The sequence below is a fragment of the Chanodichthys erythropterus genome, chromosome 14 (genome assembly GCF_024489055.1).
Source record: "Chanodichthys erythropterus isolate Z2021 chromosome 14, ASM2448905v1, whole genome shotgun sequence".
Classification (NCBI taxonomy): Eukaryota; Metazoa; Chordata; class Actinopteri; order Cypriniformes; family Xenocyprididae; genus Chanodichthys; species Chanodichthys erythropterus.
The window spans coordinates 39,678,698-39,698,552 of NC_090234.1; the positions used below are offsets into that span (position 1 = coordinate 39,678,698).

General features: G+C 36.9%; 1 protein-coding gene across 6 annotated transcripts in view; it reads right to left on the minus strand.

The window, feature by feature from the left end:
- inpp4aa (inositol polyphosphate-4-phosphatase type I Aa) overlaps positions 1 to 18,618 on the minus strand; it is a 32,666-nt gene extending 14,048 nt beyond the window's left edge. For 4 of the 6 annotated variants that reach the window (XM_067408761.1, XM_067408759.1, XM_067408760.1 and 1 more), the window contains exons 1-7: positions 18,259 to 18,380; positions 4,414 to 4,617; positions 3,192 to 3,236; positions 2,472 to 2,590; positions 481 to 597; positions 323 to 402; positions 89 to 197 (exon numbers count right to left, since the gene is read on the minus strand). In XM_067408761.1, coding sequence (XP_067264862.1) covers positions 89 to 197; positions 323 to 402; positions 481 to 597; positions 2,472 to 2,590; positions 3,192 to 3,236; positions 4,414 to 4,513 — 570 coding nt within the window. In that variant the 5' untranslated portion in view covers positions 4,514 to 4,617; positions 18,259 to 18,380. The other 2 variants (XM_067408758.1, XM_067408757.1) reach the window with 2 other exon arrangements.
- Between the last annotated feature and the right edge of the window lie 1,237 nt (positions 18,619 to 19,855).

The window sequence follows — 19,855 nt, forward strand, 5'->3', positions numbered from 1 at the left end:
ATATTGATTTTGGACACCTGCCACTTGAAAACTCACATCAATAGACCACTAATGTATAGTGTGAAGAACAGCATAGGTAAGCACTCACCCTGCCGTTAACCGTGTCTGAACGTGCCAGAGGAGCTCGCTGGTCTCTCCTCTCCTCCATCTGCCATGCGATGATGGTGATGTTACCCATCCGCTCACTCTCTGCTGATCTGAACCAGTGAAATGAACACAAATACCTGTCAGACTACATTTCCTGGAATTCCTATTAAATGATATGCTAATGTTATGCTATGGAATTACACATTGGCTTTGTGTCTATATTTATCTCACATACCGCAGTGTGAGGTGTAGCCTGTGGTGTTTGTCTTGAAACAACTCTTTTACTGTAAACATAGCTGAACCGAGCAGGTACATCTAATAAAACAGAGAATTGAGTTTACAAGGCTGAGCAAAACAGACGCAAAATGTTAAGAATAATGGTTTCTGTCTTACAGTCCCCTGTGAGCGGTCCTTCACATCATAGACAGACAGTTTGATTTGAGTCTGCTGGGTAATCAAAGAGTCCTGGAAGAAGGCAATGCTGCTCAAGAAGATTGGATTACTGGTACCCTGAGGAAAAAAAAAAAAAAATAGATAAAGGAAAGAAATGCAAAATCTGATACTTTCAGGCTTAATAGGGCCCTAGAGATAAAAGATGTTTCCTAAACACATGTGAAACACAAATACCCAAGCTTTTTATAGGTTTGTAGGCAAATTATATTGGTGACACTTTATTTTGTGTTACATTACATGTAGTTACTATAGTAATAAATATAAATTATGCATAATTACATGCAAATAACCCTAAACCAAACCCTAACCCTATAGTAACTACATGTAGTTACTTAATATTACTCAGTACTTAAATGTATAATTACACTGTAATAAGGACACCATAAAATAATAACGCCTGACATGGAAAACACCCCAGTTTTATTTAGAGGCCCAAACTGAGCAAAAATATTTTTTTTTGTGCAAAGGCAAAAAAACAAAAAGCAAAAGATATGGCATCCAAAGTATGTGAGGTAGTACAACTAGATCTCTTTTATTAAATCCAAAAGGTTTTCATTATTTTTTGCTACATATAAAGGTATTTTAAAGATTCTGAAGTGTCAAAAGGTCATTCGGTTTAACCGTCCAAAGGCCAATACAGCAATTTCATTTGTGACTAAAACATCTTAAAATGTAATAAATGTATATATTTTTTATTATAAATATATAATAAATTTAAATAATATATTAAATATATAATGCATTTCTATAGTGCAAAATGGTATTAAAATTATGTGTAGAAGTCATTGCTTTCTTATGAGAAAAATATTCGGAGTAACCAATATAAAAAGAACCATTTTGGATCAAGTCATGGGGTCAGTATCATGTGACAGGATGTGACATCATTCAGACACCTGCAAAGGACCATGTGGTCATGAAGCAAAGTAATTAACTCTCTCTTAACTATATGAAAAATTCATGTTTTCACTTCGGTACAACCGCTCTAAAACATGGAAAATGTTGTAATATTTTAAAAACTTGAACTAAATATAAAACGTTTGATTGTTCTTTTGTTATCAAGCTAGAAAGCTAACTAGCTAGCTAGCTAGATATCAGCCTGTTAGCACTGTTTGAAAATATCGTCATTCGGTATAACCAAAAGTGTCATTTTGTAAAACTGAAATTTTGGTTAAACCAATTTTTTTTTTTTGGTGACAAATATTGTCCATCTTGTAAAAAAATTACAAAAACAGTGTTAATTGATTATAAAAACCACATAATCTCATTGTCAACACTTAATAAAACTTCAAAATTAATTATATCTCCATTTTACACTTTTAAAAACCTTATTCGTCAATGACCCTTATATGACCAACAAGTAAAATGAAATTCTGATAGCTTTGTAATGTAAATCAATGAGAAATAACAGTATAGCAAACTACTTGCATACATTGCATATAAATATAAGTTGTCACTCTATCCCTGCATCCGTTTATATGGCTACTTCCATACTAGTAGGCGAAAAACAGTATGTGAGCAGATTAGTATGTCTGAATTCATAGTACTCATAAAACAGTAGGCGAAAAGTACACAGATGTCCAGTGATATTCTGTAGTGCAAATCCCATGGACACTTTACTATCCCATGAGGCCACGGGAGAGGATTCGTGAAAAGCTGTGAAGCAACACAACTGACGCCGCAGGTCACATGACAATAACAACATGGCAGATATAGTATTCTGGCTGAGAACCTCTTACTTGGACAGGAAGAAACCATCTGATTGACATGTAAATTGGCCAGATCAGATGGTTATACCATGATACTAAAATTATTACCACATTCATAATGTTTGAAATTAACTTCAAAGAATACCATGCAATCATGAAGTTACATGTCCAAAAACAAGGTAATATGGTAGTTTTTCTAGCACATTTCCATGGATCCATCCTTACCTCTATAATTTCAGTCTGTGCATGTTTGGTCCAAAATGCCTGTGGAGGAGTAGTGCAGCTCACTGCTACAAAGCTACTGGGCTTACGGTCCAGTGATGGAGTGACCAGCTCACTGCATGCTGGGAAAAGAAGGACAACAGTTCAGTAAGTTAATCATGAAAGAAGGGAAGTGATTTAGCTGTGATTCTACTCACAGTAGCATTACAATCCAGTCTGAAATGTGTCTTGCGATCAACAATGAAATACAGTGTGGTGAGAAATTGAGTCCCTCCAGGAATCGGGTCTCCTTTAGGACCCCGAGTGATCCCAAAATAACTCTAGGTGGCTAATTGTAATCAACATGATGTTTCATCATGGAAAAAGTAATATAACTGTCAAAGAGTACAGCTAAAGTCAGACAAAACCCAGTGCTTCTTGCACAATGGAAATATTTGATTTAACAGCTCATAGATAAGCAGCATAAATGTTTATTGCATGTGAGCTAAGAAGGTATGACTGATTTATTGAAGGTTTATTTCCTTCACAAACACAGTAGGATGCATATTGTTAGTGTAGGTATCCAAAAAAGGAGGAAGAATATGAGATGATGTACGCAGATATACACACATTTCCTGAATGAGAGGATATTTGCTTTGGTTGCTTTATATTACTGACAAGAACTTCACTTTGGTAACGCTGCACCTTAATCACTTTAAGATTGACTGTACTGCTGTTACTCACCCAGACTGAACTCAAGCACCGGCTCATCAGGATCCTGACTGTTTCCTAAACACATGTGAAACACAACACAGAATTTCCATAGTCTTTTTATTCATTTGTTTCATTTTATTATCATCTTACTATTAAATCTTCAATCTATCTCAGTGCATACTAATATTAAACTAGATTTCGGCCTAATATTCTGTGGAAAATCAGGGTTGCAGAATTGCCTCCATGTTCCACAGGATGTTGAATCTGAATGATAGGAAGAAGAATTTGCTGAACTGTAATTCTAAGAAAATCAACAGTCACGCAAATTTTGTTTTAAAACATAAATAATAATTGCATCATTGATTTAGACTAATTATGCATATTATTCCCTATATTTGTTTGCACCACTGACCAGAAATATATTTTTTTAAACTTAAATATTTATTATCACACCCATCAAAATAGATATAAATTTTGTCATACAGCATCAAAAATTACATAAATAATTATTGACATTTACTGATAGTTATGGTTTTTGTGTTTCGTGTGTATGATAACATGTTTATAGATAATTCATAAAGAAATAAAATGCTATTTATGATTAAAGATTTAAGCAGTTATGTTAATTTTCAGCAGTTTTAAAGAGTTAATCTCTTTGAACTTAAATCACAAATTTAAATGGATTTTAAAAGGCATTTTCAGTTCAATTCTGAATGGTGAATAACCTTAAGCTAAATACAACTTAAAGGGATAGTTCATCCAAAAATAAAAATTCTGTCATCATTTACTCACACTCATGTCATTCCCATCCTGTATGAGTTTCTTTCTTCTGTGGATCATAAAGCATTATATTTTGAGAACTCTAAATATTGTCCATTCTATGGAAGTCAATGGTAACCAAAAATATTATTTTTGTGTTCCACAGAAGAAAAACAGTCATACAGGTTAAGGCTGAGTAAATTATGAAAGAATTTTAATTTTTTGGGTGGACTGTCTCCTAAAGGCCTATTTAGAGCATCTGTGGCATGCTAATTATTACCTCATCTCTCAGAGAGAGACAGAGAAAACAAAAAACAAAACAGATTTTAAAAGCAGAAATATGACACTTATTTAGTTTAAAACTTTAATTCCATAAAAAAATGTCTAAACTGTACTTTTCTTAGTGGAAAACCTCTGATTATGCTGTACAGACAAAAGTTAAATGTCAAAAAAACTAAAAACTTGAGTGTCAAAAAAGCGAACAATCCCTCACCTGCTAGCGCCAACCCCATCATCTCAGATGACAAGTCAAACGTGTTGGCTCGGTACACCGACCATGGCCTGTGGCGTGGACTGCGCTCTCTTCCCGCCATCTTGCCTCCAGTTCAGTGACCAATAGGATTACCTCTTACACTCCCACTTTATCTTGCAGGTAAAGTATTTTCCAGTAATCTGTTTCAGTCTAAAAGATTAGAATCTAAAAGCAAAAGAGAGAAGGGGACAGAAAGGATGAGTCAATATTTGTGTCACCAACTGTCTGGAGACTAAAGAAGAACCAGTGGCGGTTAACCTGAGACATCTAAAGAATGAGACTTGTGCTTGATCTCAAGCCGTTATGTATGTCTCTCCATTATTTATGCAGTTTCATAGGAGGACATTTATAATTGAACACAACAACAGAGCTGGAATCAGAGAATTGACTTATGTTTATGACTGGATAATTCATGACTAAAAGGAAATGTTTCACAAACAGGATGCTGTTAGCTTCAGACCATCACTTTATATAGACATAGCCTAATGAGGGTCATACATGCTTCAAAAGACACCAAACATCACATACGACATACAGTCATTCTTATTCCACAATCATTTGACAAATGTATGAACTGTCATTTTGATAAGCTGATTTGGTGCTCAGTTATTATCAATTTGAATTAGTATTTACGTAGTATTAATGGTTCTTATTATCAATGTTGAAAAATCGATTTATTTTGTGTGGAAATCATGATACAATTTTCAGGATTCTTTGATGAGTAGAAAGTTCAAAAGAACACTTGTGGAGGAAACGGTCTTTCTAATCATCATTTGTAAGTGTGAACTCATGAAGACCATTGCCACAGGTAATCGGACAATATTTATTTTTTTGTTTAAGATTTATTTTCGGCGTCTCATTGTAGATTCAAATCTATAAATCAAAATGTATTGCATTTATGAAGAAAAAGTTCAGCAGCTAAGGCTCTAGCTATTACCTCAATGGTGTACAGTGTCTTTGGGTGGATTAGGATTGTTTGTGATGTTGTCTTAGTGACTTAGGAGTCTTCTTGACTACTAACGTTTCACAGATTTAGGATCTAGTTTTAGTGCTAAAATGCTTTGTGAAATACTCTTAGAGCAAAAATTTAGGACTCCTAAAATTAGAACTAACTCACCAATTATTTTTAAATCGGCAATTTAGGAGCTACTTTTATCCTTAAAGGTGCCCTAGTTTCAAAAATTGAATTTATCTCGGCATAGTTGAATAACAAGAGTTCAGTTCATGGAAATGACATACAGTGAGTCTCAAACTCCATTGTTTCCTACTTCTTATATAAATCTCATTTGTTTAAACGACCTCCGAGGAACAAGCAAATCTCAACATAACACAGACTGTTACGTAACAGTCGGGATCATTAATATGTACGCCTCCAATATTTGCATATGCAAGCTCATGTTCAATGCATTACACAGGGGCAGCCAGTATTAACATCTGGATCTGTGCACAGCTGAATCATCAGACTAGGTAAGCAAGCAAGAACAATAGCGAAAAATGGCAGATGGAGCGATAATAACTGACACGATCCATGATATCATGATATTTTTAGTGATATTTGTAAATTGTCTTTATAAATGTTTCGTTAGCATGTTGCAAATGTACTGTTAAATGTGGTTAAAGTTACCATCGTTTCTTACTGTATTCACGGAGACAAGAGCCGTCGCTATTTTCATTATTAAACACTTTCAGTCTGTATAATTCATAAACACAACTTCATTCTTTATAAATCTCTCCAACAGTGTGTAATGTTAGCTTTAGCCACGGAGCACTACCAAACTCATTCAAAATCAAATGTAAACATCCAAATAAATACCGTACTTACGCGATTAGACATGTTGCATGACGAACACTCTTGGGGTGTGGAGCACGATATTTAAAGGGGCCGCGTACCCTGAATCGGCGCATTTATAATGATAGGCAGTTAGAAAAATTAATAAAAAAAACTATGGGGTATTTTGAGCTGAAACTTCACAGACGCATTCAGGGGACACTTAAGACTTATATTACATCTTTTGAAAACATGTCCTTCGGTACCTTTAAGATGTTTTGTGAATATGGCCCCAGCTTTCATTTCTAAAAGTAAAATGGACAATAGATCACAAACATCCCTTCATAAAATAAATAGGTGGTTTTGACTTTGCCCTACATAGAGAATTGGAGACATGCTGAAGGGTTTTATCTATCACTAAAACTTGATCAAATCAGAGAAAATAAGAGTGAAAATAAGGTTGCAAGTCTCTCAGCATTCACTAAGAATGAACCGGGCACAGTGTTAGCATCATTTATTTGCTCTGTGCTATTTTAGAAGCAACTATGCAAATAAATTAAGCGCAAACGCACATACAAAATTAGTGCTACAGAAATAAATGGACACAACTTCCCATTCTGAGTCTTTGGCTGCAAAGAATGCAGCAAAACTTTACAGTATGCTAGGACTGTAAAACACAATTGAATCCTGACACAAAGGGTGAATGAGGATGCAAATACGCTACATCAGTGGCGGATGGAGGGCTTTTGGCTGTGGTTTAGGCAAAGCAGCAGGTAGTGGGCTGCAGTCTGGGGCTGAAGGGGTGGACGGCTGATTCTGACTCAGGCTCCAGCATAAACAACCAACAACCTACTAGCTATCCATCTGCCTGTTATAGTCCACCACACAGCCTAGAAACAAATCACAATGAACAACACATTCATCATAATGTGTTAACAGCAATCAAGAATAGAAATGGCCATCATCAGAAGAATAGTCATCTCCCGCTTGCAGTTAAAGACCTCCACAAAAAGATTGATAATTACCATACTCATATTGTCATTGACATTTCACACATATTAACCACTAATCTCTGCCAATTCATTCTCAAGACTGATTTTTCACTGGCCTCATTCAGACTTCATGCATCTTTAGATTATACTAAAAAGCAGTTAGGTCAAATGCACCAATTTGATACAGATTCCATCATGATAATATGGAAATACATGGAAAAACTGATGAAAGTGAATGTGGTGAGAAGTTTGTTGATGCTAATTAAATGTTGTCTCTCACCCCGAGGCTCTTGCTGTAGTCACTCATCTGAATCACTCACAGCACAACAAACACATTCAACAGATACAAGCTGCCTCTTCCACTTACAATATGAAAAGACAGGTTTATGGAGTGGAGAATGGAACTGAATGATCATTTTCTACAAAATGAGTGAGGTTAAATGTTATGAGGGGTAAATGTAATTATGAGGTTATATTTATATTTATACACTACCTTTCAAAGGTTTATGGCCAGTACGATTTTTTGAATAAACAAATGCTTTTATTCAGTAAGGAAGCATTAAATTGATCAAAAGTAAAAGACATAATGCCTATTAGGGTTGTCAAAACCGGTACTACCAGTACCAGTTGGTCCTAAAAAAAAGAGTGTTGTAGCCAGACAAAATCACAATAATATCTTAACACCACTGAAAACACACAAGGTTCTGGTTTTGTTTTGTTCAACACGAGCCACGCGCTTGCAAATCTTTTCATTATAACCACAATGTAAATTAGAGATTCATTGTACAATTAAGTCAGCTTTTTTATTATATCGGGAGTTTTCGCAAAAGTGCAGAATTCAGTGAGCTTGCGCTTTAGAGATTGACAGCCTTAGTGATTATAAAGGGAAGGCTCTTCTCTTGCTTTCTGTTTATTACCCATTCACAATCTGAATACAAGTTTAGATTTTCATGCTGTTAAGTACACAGCAAAGTTTCTGGATTAACATCTGTATTTAAATGTGTGATTAAATCGAAACTGTGATAATTGACAGTGATAACTAACGGACGAGAAAAAAATGGGACAACATATTTTTGCTCTGATAACAAAACTGGTTCTTGAACCGAGATAGTTTACTGGTATTGGTACCGACAACTAAAATTCTGGTATTGTGACAACCCTGTTCCCTATTAATCATAATAATCCCCAGTAAAGACATTTATGAGCGTATGGGAATTCTTTCAAAAACATTTAAAAAAATTTCTGACCCCAGTGGTAGTTTTTTTCTCTTTTTTTTTTATTATTCAGCATTCTGAGTCAACTCAACAAAGATATATTTTGTGGGCAGAGCCTACCTGGTGGCAGTAAGTGATAAGTTTGTAATGCAGAGTGTTTCAGAAATGATGAAGAGGAGGATTCAAAAATAACTCACAGGCAAAAACCAGAGTTCATTCAAAACTGGGGCAAAACAGAATTGAAAACAACTTACTCAATACATCCACTAAGGACAACACCGGACAAAGAACATGAGAAACACTGGGGTATTTATATATATAATGGGTGATTTGCAAACAAGACACACCTGGGAACAATCAGGAACTAATAAACAAGAAAAACAAGACACAGAACCGGAAATAACATAAGTCCACATAAGACCTGGGGAACACAGACTGGGATCATGACAGAGCCCACCCTTTAAGGAGTGGATTCCAGATGCTCCTCAATAGACAGACACATGAGTCCAGGAGGGAGGTGGAGAGGAGGCAGAACAGTTGGAGGGACGGAAGGTCTGGCCCATGTGGTGGGAGAAGGACTGGAGACTAAAGGCAGATTGGGAAGCCAGGGCGGAGCAGGCGGCCACCAAAGCTGAGTGGTCAGGCCTGAAGATCCCCATGGCAGAAGACCACCACAGCTGTGCAGACAGGGCTGAAGACCACCACTATGGATCAGAGCTCAGACAGGTGATGGCCCCAGAGGCCAAACAGAGACAGGTGGGGGATTCAAAATCTGCCTCCTTGGCCAAAGCAGAGCTGGCAGGGTGTTCAAGAGTGATCTCTGTGGTCCTGTCCAGGAAAACTGGATGTTCAGGAACATCAGTGCAGACCGGCAGTTCAAAAATGACGTCTGATGTCATGTTGATGCAGAGAGGCAGCTCAGAAATGACCTCAGTGGTTGCATCAGGGCAGACAGAAAACTCAGGGACGACTTCCATGGTTGTATCAGGGCAGATAGGAAACTCAGGGACAATCTCTGTGGTCATATCAAGACAGACAGAAAGTTCACAAGCTGGACACATTGCTGATCTCTGGGGAAGTAGTGGGCTCTGAAGTGGACTTATGGGCTAAAGCGGGCTCTGGAGCAGACTCCTGTGCTGAAGCGGGTTCTGGAGTGGACTTATGAGCTGGAGAGCAATGTGCGGCCCAAACACACAAAATGGCCACGGCTATAACAGGCAGCACTGAGGATAACGGCACAGCCTCAGAAACAGGCAGCGCTGCAGTAGGCAGATTTAAGGGCACAGGTATTAGAACGCCAGCTGCTCTTGCCGAGATCTGCTGTGGGTCCGCCAAGTTGTAGATCAGCCTTGGAACGCCTGGATGTCTTCAAATGTGACATTCATGACAACCAGGAACACTGGTGTGCCGTCCATGATGGCTGAAGACTCTGGAATGGCAACCATGTTGGCTGAACACTTTGGGGTGGTGGCCATTAAGGCTGAAGACTCTGGCATGGTGACCATGGCAGTCGAAGACTCTGGCGTGGAGGCCATGACAACTGGAGACTCTGGTGTAGCGGCCATGACGGCAGGAGAGTACAGCGTGGTGGGTACAGGCTGGGATCATGACACAGTTCTGCAGTGGCAGTTTACTTTTTATCTCACAATTCTGACCTTTTTTTCTTGCAATTCCGAGTTTATAGCTCACAATTCTGAGAAGAAAAATCTGAATTGCTAGATATAAACTCAATATTCTGACTTTTCATCCTTAGAAGTGCAAGCAATCATCACAGGTTTCATCAGTGCAGTCTGTCCGTTTAATGGCTTCAACCATAATCATCTGCGTTTAGTTTCAATGGGCATCTTCGGCGATAGAATTCTTTTTCGCATTCCAATTCAGACATCCAAAGGCATAAGACATTTTTTTCTCTTTATTACATGGAACTTGCCAGTTTTTCTCCAATTGTTACCACTGTTTTTCTGCCACCATAATGTGCACACAATATGAGGTAACTATGACATCTGCTCCCAAATGGTCTATTAGGACGTTGTTCAAAATCCCTTGTAATTGGACACCAAGGGCCCTATAATACACCCAGCACAATGCGACGCAAGGTGCAGCGCAAGTGTGTTTGCTAGTTTGCATCCCGCGCCATTCACGTTTTCCCGTTCAGCGCCACATCCTTAAATTAGTAAATGCATTTGCGCCAGTTAGTGCGCCCATGGGCGTGCTGGTCTAAAAAAGAGGTGTGTTCAGGCGTCAATGGCGCAATATTTTTTTGTTAGAGCGCGTTGGTAGAAACTGCGCCTCTGGACGTGTCCACAGTGCGCGTTGACTTTGCTTATTACACACAGGGATGCGCATCACACAAACATGCCAAATATTAAAAACAAAAGGATTACAGTGTAAAAGAATATTATTGTGTAGGCTACATAAATATAAAAATTTAATGATGAATATTCATTGCGTGTATTAGAATTAGGCTACCTATTTTCAATTCAGCCTATTACTACTTATAATGATGAATGAAATTGGCTAATTAATTGAACAATCATGCCAATACACACACATATATTAACTGACTCATCGCGCGGAGCTATTTGAAAGCCTGCATTTGCAACTTTGCGCACAAGCAGATCGTTTTTTTCACTTGAAAAGCGTTCAGCTTTTCCGCCAACAAATTCCGCCATGTAAATAGCAATCCGCCATGGCGCGAGCGCATCTCGCTCTTAAAGGGAATGGGAGATGACACTCTGATTGGTTTATTGAACGTTACGCCCATTACTCATTAAGAGAATAGGGACAACCCATTTTTAAAATTTTGCTTATTTAATTGTGACCATTTTTCTATCGTTAAAATAGCAAAAGTGGATTTGGACACGCCCTGAGTGCACCTGCGCCGTGCGCTTTACACTTTGCATTTAGATCTTTAAAATAGGTCCCCAAATGTTTTGATACATTAAAGTGACTACAAAATTATGGTATTATAGCCTGATAAAACCTGGTCAAGAATGTCATCTCACCATTTTCTGCAGGACATCTTTCATATTAAGAATGACACATAACCTATTGTTATGGGCTGAATTATGATGCAACTCATGTCGTATAACTTTACACAGTGAATGTGTGTGTTGTGTAATTGCTATTTAAAATAAATAAATAAATTCGACAAAGAAAGACCCTTTAAATTTTAGTCATATAATGATGATATGAGGCTTGGCGTTTGCTAAAGAAAAAGTTTACATCAGATTGGAGCATAAAAAGTGTTTGGATGCCCCAGTGAGCACTGTTGGTTCAATTATCAGGAAGTGGAAGTTACAACAACATTGCTTCAAATAAGTCATTTCTGTAAGTGATGTTTTGCACTGGTTTGGGTCAGTCTACACTGAAGGTGTTGAAGCTGCACATCATCTCAGAATGTTCACTAGCCCAAACCAATCAGCTATGAAAAAATGGAATAAGAAAGTGGGTGAATAATTATGCATATACTTTTATTCAACAGAATCCATTGGTATAGAAATTGACTTATGCAATTCTTATTATAAAGTTAGTATTGCAACAAGTCAAGTGCATATAAATATGACTAGAATGATTTAAATTAGAAGGACATTATATAATCATGGATGCAATAAATTATAATTAAATAATCAAGTGACATGTATAATGTTAAAAAAACAATTCAATTTCAAAGAAATGCTTTTCTTTAGAAATTTCATCAAAGAACACTGAAAAAAAAAAATGTTTTATGGTTTCCACAAAAAAATAAGCACAGCTATTTTCAATATTATAATAATAATAAATGTATTTTGAGTGGCAGGAATAGCTGTGCAGTGCCAGAAATAGAGATGGGTGTCCATCAACTGAAAGCTCATGGTGCTGGGACAAAGACAACTTATGCTTCAGTATTCAACTATTATGGTGACATCACCGTCTGAGGAGTTTTTTTTTTTTGTTGTTGTTGTAAACAATGGGTGATGGACACAACACAACAATGCCTAAGCTTACAGACCTTCACATGCACGCTGTTGCATTCTCATTCTAAACTGTCAGTTCTCAGTCTGCCTCACAGTCCACCTCCTCTCACAACCACATCCTGATCTTTTGCTTAATCAGGAAGTGTGAGTGACTTTCTCTTCAGCTGAGCTTTCTGAGACTGGCAATGAGCAGAGAATTTCTGTTTAACTGTTACCTCAGCAGAGCTGTTTATACATGCTACAAACCTGCATATTCAGGCCTAATAATCAATACCTCTGTTGCAGTGCTGTTTTTAGGGTCATAATGCAGATGTTTCAACCAGTGTGGGCTTGACAACAACATGCATAGAGGCAGGCACAAAGGTGGTACTCGTGAGCACCTTCTTGAAACCTAAAATGCCAACTGGGACGCCCCACAAACTCATGGACTTCATCAATGTAAAATGCACCTCTGCAAGTACACATCAAGACTTTTTAGGAGAGGGCCTGTCTCTTTTGCTTTTGTATTCAAAACCCATGACAGGAAACTGGAAATGAAACAAAAGCAATATTGAATATCGAAAGAGTTCTGGACATATTCATTCCTTTAAAAACATTTTGGCAAGAAGACCAATTAAAAGAAATCTAATGTAGGCGAGATGTAATTATACAATGGACAACAGTTTCGGCATCCCTGAAAGAGGAACAGAGGTGGGCAATATTACGGTACAGTCAGTGAAGCCGTTTTATATAGCCTGAATCTGTCAAGTCTAAACACAGATTTGAGTGAGATGAGTCTTAAGGCCAACTAAAATTTGGTCAGAGTTACGTTTAAGAAAGCTATAGCAGGTATTTACACTTTGAGGTTGTGTGGAAATTCTGGCCTGGACTATAAAGATATTGATGTGTGCATCATTGGTGCAATGTAATTTGAAAGCATGCCACTCAATTATTTGTAAAAGAATGCATAAATTACAAAAATAAGTAAAGAACTGAGCCTTGTTTCTATTTACGCACATTTCCTATGTGCATGATAAACATATAGAGGAAATGAATCCATGTGTGAGATTGTGTCTGCATGAACAGCACTTTTATATGCTACAATACATGTGGGTCTGTGTGTAAATAAACTAATCCATGAGTGCACTACCATTCAAAAGTTTCAAATTTTTTTTGTTTAAAAGAAGTTTTTAATCAGGAAGGATGCATGAAACACTGATAATAATAAAAAAAAATTTCATGAGCACCAAATCAGCATATTACAATGATTTCTGAAGGATCATGTGACACTGAAGACTGGAGTAACGACTACTGAAATTTCCTTTTACAATATACTAAAACAGGAAACAGTTATTTTAAAGTTGTATTATTTCAAAATATTACTGTTTTTAGTGTATGTTTGATCAAATAAATGCAGCCTTGGTGAGCATTGGAGAGACTTCTTTTAAAATCTATGTTTAGACTGCAGGGAAAACCTTTTCAGGCAGATCACTATTGATTTTATCGTTGTGCGTTGCGTTAAGAGTGGTGCAAAAGACAATTTGAAATCCAATTTGAGCAGCCTGATTGGAATCACATTTCAAACCACCTCAAATGTGGTTTGAATCAGTGTTTTTTTTTTTTTTTGCTGTCCAGACTTTCAAAAACTATTAGGATTAGGGCCAAGCAATAATAAAAAAATAAAACCATCTTGAGAATAAACTCATTAAATTACGAGAAAAAACTCGTTACATTTTGAGAAAAAAGTCGAGATAAAATGTTGAGAATAAAGTCATTAAATTATGAGAAAAAAGTCGTTAAATTACGAGAACAAATTCGTTAAGTTATGAGAAAAATGTCGTTAAATTTCGGGAAAAAAGTCGAGATAAAATGTTGAGAATACAGTCATTAAATTATGAGAATAAAGTCATTAAATTATGAGAAAAAAGTCGTTAAATTATGAGAACAAATTCGTAATTTAACGACTTTATTCTCATAATTTAATGACTTTATTCTAAACATTTTACCTCAACTTTTTTCTCGAAATTTAACAACTTTAATCTCAAGATGGTTTTATTTTTTTATTATTGCTTGGCCCTAATCCTCTAAAAAACCCACCTGGATAAAATCTGGATATGCAAAAATAAATTTTTTGCTGGCAATCTAAACATGGCCATAGTGGAGCTCCAAAAGGACCAAAGCACCATTAAAGTACTTCATATGACTCTGACTTCTGAACTCTGAAGCCATATTTATATTTTGAAATATTTAATATTTTAAATTCTGAAATTCAAGCCCCAACCTTTTGCACCACGTTTGACATCATTGTTAAATGCTAGTGGTTCACAAATGTGACATGGCAACTTATTCAAATTATATGGAATGGAGCAACTAAGGACAGCTTTCATTTCATTTTTGGGTGAACTATACGTTTAAGTCTCCAATAAGTTAATTCAAGCCAAGACTATAAATAAAAAGTCAACCCTCGCTCTGCGTATGCCAAATAATCAAAGAGGGCACTGCCATTTAATCTCTGTTTTGATTGGATTCATATCAAACTGTAATTAAAGCAGTCACAATCATAATGAACAGCCATTTCCTTTAAGTGATGAGTCATCGTCTGGGTGAAAACAGGATTATCCATGCTCTCCTTTCATCTCTAGACCTAGCATCATTTCTTCTGGCTGAGCGAAATTCTGCTTCTCTTAAGCATGTGCAGCCAATCTCTATTTTACAAATATGTGTCGTCACTGTCTGTCTCATGGCACACAGCTGAATGGTGTGAAGAAATCATAACCAGTGAAGAAGGGCAGACAGTACAGTAACAGGGATGAGAGTAACATATGTTCTGTATATGTGTTTCATGCATGAATTGGCAAAAAATAACAGTAAAGCACTTGTCATTGGCAGCAGTTGTCTCGCCAATAGAATATCCTTGAACTTTAGGTTCATGGACCATCGTGACATTGGTCAGACAGAAAAAAAGTATTATTTGTTTTAAACCTACACAACATCAGTTGTCTCTTTAAAGGTCAGTGAGTACCTTTTGAATAGAAAGTTTTTAGAAATGGGGAAATAAACTATTGGCCTAAATGTCTGTTCAGTTTATATAAAGCCAGAAACAAAGCTCCAGGATTATCATTATAGTTTTCATTTTTCAGCATTCCCCTTCCAAGATCAATCCCATGAAGTTTCCAAAAGAGGGTTTCCGCTGCGATGCCATAGACGAACCATTTTTGGTTCCCGAAAGAACCTTTCAGTGAACAGTTCTTAAAAGAACCATGTTTTTCTTAGTGTGAGGCCCCGTTTACACTATTGCGTTTTCGTTCGCGCGTTTCCTGACGTTTACACTATGCCGGCGTTTTCGAACCTCAAAAATGGAGACTTTTGAAAATGCTGCAGACGTTTGTTTGAAAACACTGCGGTTGTGTTTTAGTATAAATGGACCAAAACAGAGACTTTTGAAAATGATGGCGTAGCTGCCCACGTCTGCTCTGCATGTCCTTGACGACCGTGAAAACAATAACATGGAGACTGAACTGCAATCTTTGCTGGTGATTTTGTCATTTTTAGCAGCCACAGTGCAGTTAAACTGCATTTTTTTAATACTGCTGCTACCTACATGTGCAAGAGGCAACTGTTTACACTTGCGTATAAATACCCTACTTACAGTGTCTACGAACAGTCATGTGACATGCGTTTTCAGTCGTGTAGTGTAGACGCAGATCATTTCTGAAACGCTATAGAAACACCAGTGTAGACGAACATTGTTTTCATTTTAAAACACCGTTTTAAAATGAAAATGCACTAGTGTAAACGGGGCCTGAAAGACATTTAAAAAATCTAAAGAACCTTTTTCCACTATAAAGATGTTTTTGTACAATGAAATGGGGGAACCATCAATGCCAATAAAGAACCTTTATTTTTAATTATACTACGGGGCTGTTGAATGCTTGAATCTGATTGGATGGCAAACATTCTAAGCAATTATTTTCAGGGAAACGCACGGCTAAAGTAGCTCTAGGCAGGTCTTGACCGCATTACAGCTCAATATCAAATGATTTCAAAAAGTCCTTACAGCCTACAACTGCAAAAGAAACTCTGCTTTGCATCGCGCCACTAGTTCCACTAGTTACTTGAAATAAGGAGTGAGAAACTAATCTTTGTATTAGTAACCCAGATCTCTCACTGGAATGCTTTTGTGAACTGTTGTATAATTAGTACACCATGTGAGTCTTTGGCATATCCAACAATCAATAGTGCCATTAATCCAGGTACTGAGAATATTAAAGAACAGTGAACCTTTCATATATTTGTAACAACACGAGCTGGTCACATTTGAAAAAGACAATCCTATAAGGAACAACTTCTAGAGAAAGTTTTGAGGAAGAAGGTGCATTGAGACTGCCCTGAGCCCCTTGTATTTACAATGAAAAAACCTATATGGACTTTAACACACACTTTTTATTCTTTCTGACTGTGACACGGGATTGACAGCTATCAAAGATTCTGCATCCAGTTATGTAACTGGAGCCTGGCTCTCTGCGTAAACCCTTAGGGATCAAGGGCTAAGTGATAAGATCTCATTCAGATTTCATATTTCAAATCAGAAATAAATGTAATACAATTCTTGCAAAAGGTGCTTATACAGAATGCTTCTCACAGATATTTTACAGGTGGTATAAATGCAAGCCTTTGAAATTGTTCCTAACCCTATAACAAATTCAAATACTAAAACAAAATTGTGGCAACATATTTCGTTCATTCATTTTTATAAAATACCACTGATTTAAAGGGATAGTTCACCCAAAAATCAAAATTCTGTCATCATTTACTCACCCTCAGGTTGTTCCAAACCTGCATGAATTTTTTTATTATGTTGAACACAAAGGAAGATATTTTGAAGAATGTGTTAAACTGAACAGTTCTGGGGCACCATTGACGTCCATAGTATTTTTTTTCCTACTACGGAAGTCAATGGTGACCCAAAGTGGCCTGGTTACAAACTTTCTTCAAAATATCTTCCTTTGTGTTCAGCAAAACTAAGAAATTCATACAGGTTTGGAACAACCTGAGGGTTAGTAAATGATGACAGAATTTTGATTTTTGGGTGAACTATCCCTTTAATAAAACTCTAATATGCCTACTGTAAGTTACAGTTTAGTAAGTAAGTCAAATTTATTCAATACTAAAAGTTCTGACTGATTTAGTAGTTGTATTGATTCAAAAAGAATAATTGATTAAAAAGAACCGACTCAAACGAGTCATTCGTTTAGGAATCCTGCAATAATGGTCGCTCTGTTTGTTTTGATTCACTAAGAAGATCCGGCTCACGAGAGTCATTTTTCGGTAACGGTAATGAACGCTGTCTATTATGTGTCGTGCTGTGGTTCCAGCAATGAATGATGTTGTGTAGATAATGTCATTTTAGTACACTGCACTGACAAAGAAGATAGCATGGTCGAAAACCAAACCGGTTTCCATTCCTAATGTGTTCAATGCACCTCGTAAATAATTACAGTTATGACCCATCAGCTTCTTTTATCTCCAGGAACAATATTAGAGCATGCTCAAACAATGTAAAGCTGCAAAAGCTGACCACATGTGAGCAGCTCTTCATGTAACATCTTCTTGATACAGGGTTAATGCACTCATGACGGAATATAACGCGTGATGACGACTGAATGGACGATTGCGTCCTCCGTTATGCCTTATAATATACCTTATAATAAAAACATTTCTAAATACACCACTCGACCTGCTAATTATCACTCTCAGCCATTTTCATATGCCATATAACGGACTTTGTAGCCTACATATCAAGAAAAACATTGATTCCCGTTTCTCCTTCTAAGCGTTTAACTAGGCTACTGCTACACACGGACTGCAAACATTAGCAGCAAACAAGGTTCACTTACGTTTCAGTCACCGATATGCTCCATGATTTTAAGGCAGATCAGTGTTTTGATACGCGGCGATCTCCGCAATTCTTTCACTTGCTCTGCATCGTGGACTCGCCCTGCCGTGATGTCACCGCGCATTACGTCAGAGTTGTTTCTCTAAAGACCCCGCCTCATTCACAAATACTGTGACAACACGTCTCTGTGAGATTTGAGAACTGTGTACTTTAAATTGTTTATTCTGTTACCTGTATTTAAAGAGCGCTTCATGAAAATGTCGACGTTTTGGATGGATAATTCAGCCTACAGACCTGAACGAGCGAGTGACAGGTGCAGGAAGACCTCGACTCCCATCTAGTGGCTACAGCCTAGAGATTCATAGATGATAAACTGGATGAGGCGGAATTTACATGATGTATAACTTCATATGATTACATTCTGCAACAAATATGATGTTTCACCTGCCATAACGTCTTTATTATGCAGTATTTAACATTTAACAGTTTATTAACTAATTAGCATATGGGGTCACCACCTTAAAATAGAAAGCTTCCACAATTAATTTAAAGGATTAGTTCACTTTCAAATCAAAATTTCCTGATAATTTACTCACCCGCCATGTCATCCAAGATGTTCATGTCTTTCTCTCTTCAGTCGAAAAGAAATTAAGGTTTTTTATGAAAACATTCCAGGATTTTTCTCCTTATAGTGGACTTCAATGGCCTCCAAACGGCTGAAGTTCAAAATTACAGTTTCAGTGCAGCTTCAAAGCGTTCTACGCGATCCCATATGAGGAATAAGGGTCTTATCTAGAGAAACCATTGCTCATTTTCTAAAAAAAAAAAAATTACAATTTTATACATTTTATACATTACTGCCCTCCACAGGTCAAAGTTTGAACTGAATTGTCATATACAATATTCTAGTGCAAGTATATAACAATTAGTTCAAACTTTGACCTGTGGAGGGCAGTAATACACTTAGCAGTGTCTACACTGCTGGAATTCTATAGAGAAGAAGAAGAGAGCTAGTTCAAGATGAGCAATTATGGTTAAAATGTATAAAATGTTATTTTTTTTTTAGAAAATGAGTGATGGTTTCTCTAGATAAGACCCTTATTCCTCGTATGGGATCATGTAGAACGCTTTGAAGCTGCAATGAAACTGTAATTTTGACCTTCAACCGTTTGGAGGCCATTGAAGTCCACTATAAGGAGATAAAACCTGGAATGTTTTCATCAAAAACCTTGATTTCTTTTCGACTGAAGAGAGAAAGACATGAACATCTTGGAAGACATGGGGGTGAGTAAATTATCAGGAAATTTGAATTTGAAAGTGAACTAATCCTTTAATAGCTGTAATTAGGCTACTGTTTTTGCGGAAACTGTCATGATAGCCTACATGTTTGTAATTGAGATACACTAACTGTGAACAACACAAATGCGCGTGAATCTCTAAGCTTTAGGGGAGAATGGGGATGGTTGCAACACTTTTTGCATTTCCTTCAATTTCTTAGAAGTCGTTTGTATTTTAAAGCCAAATTTTTCATACAGTAAACCCACATCTGTCAGCTATGATAATATACATACAAATTTACTTGAATAGACAAAGTCAAA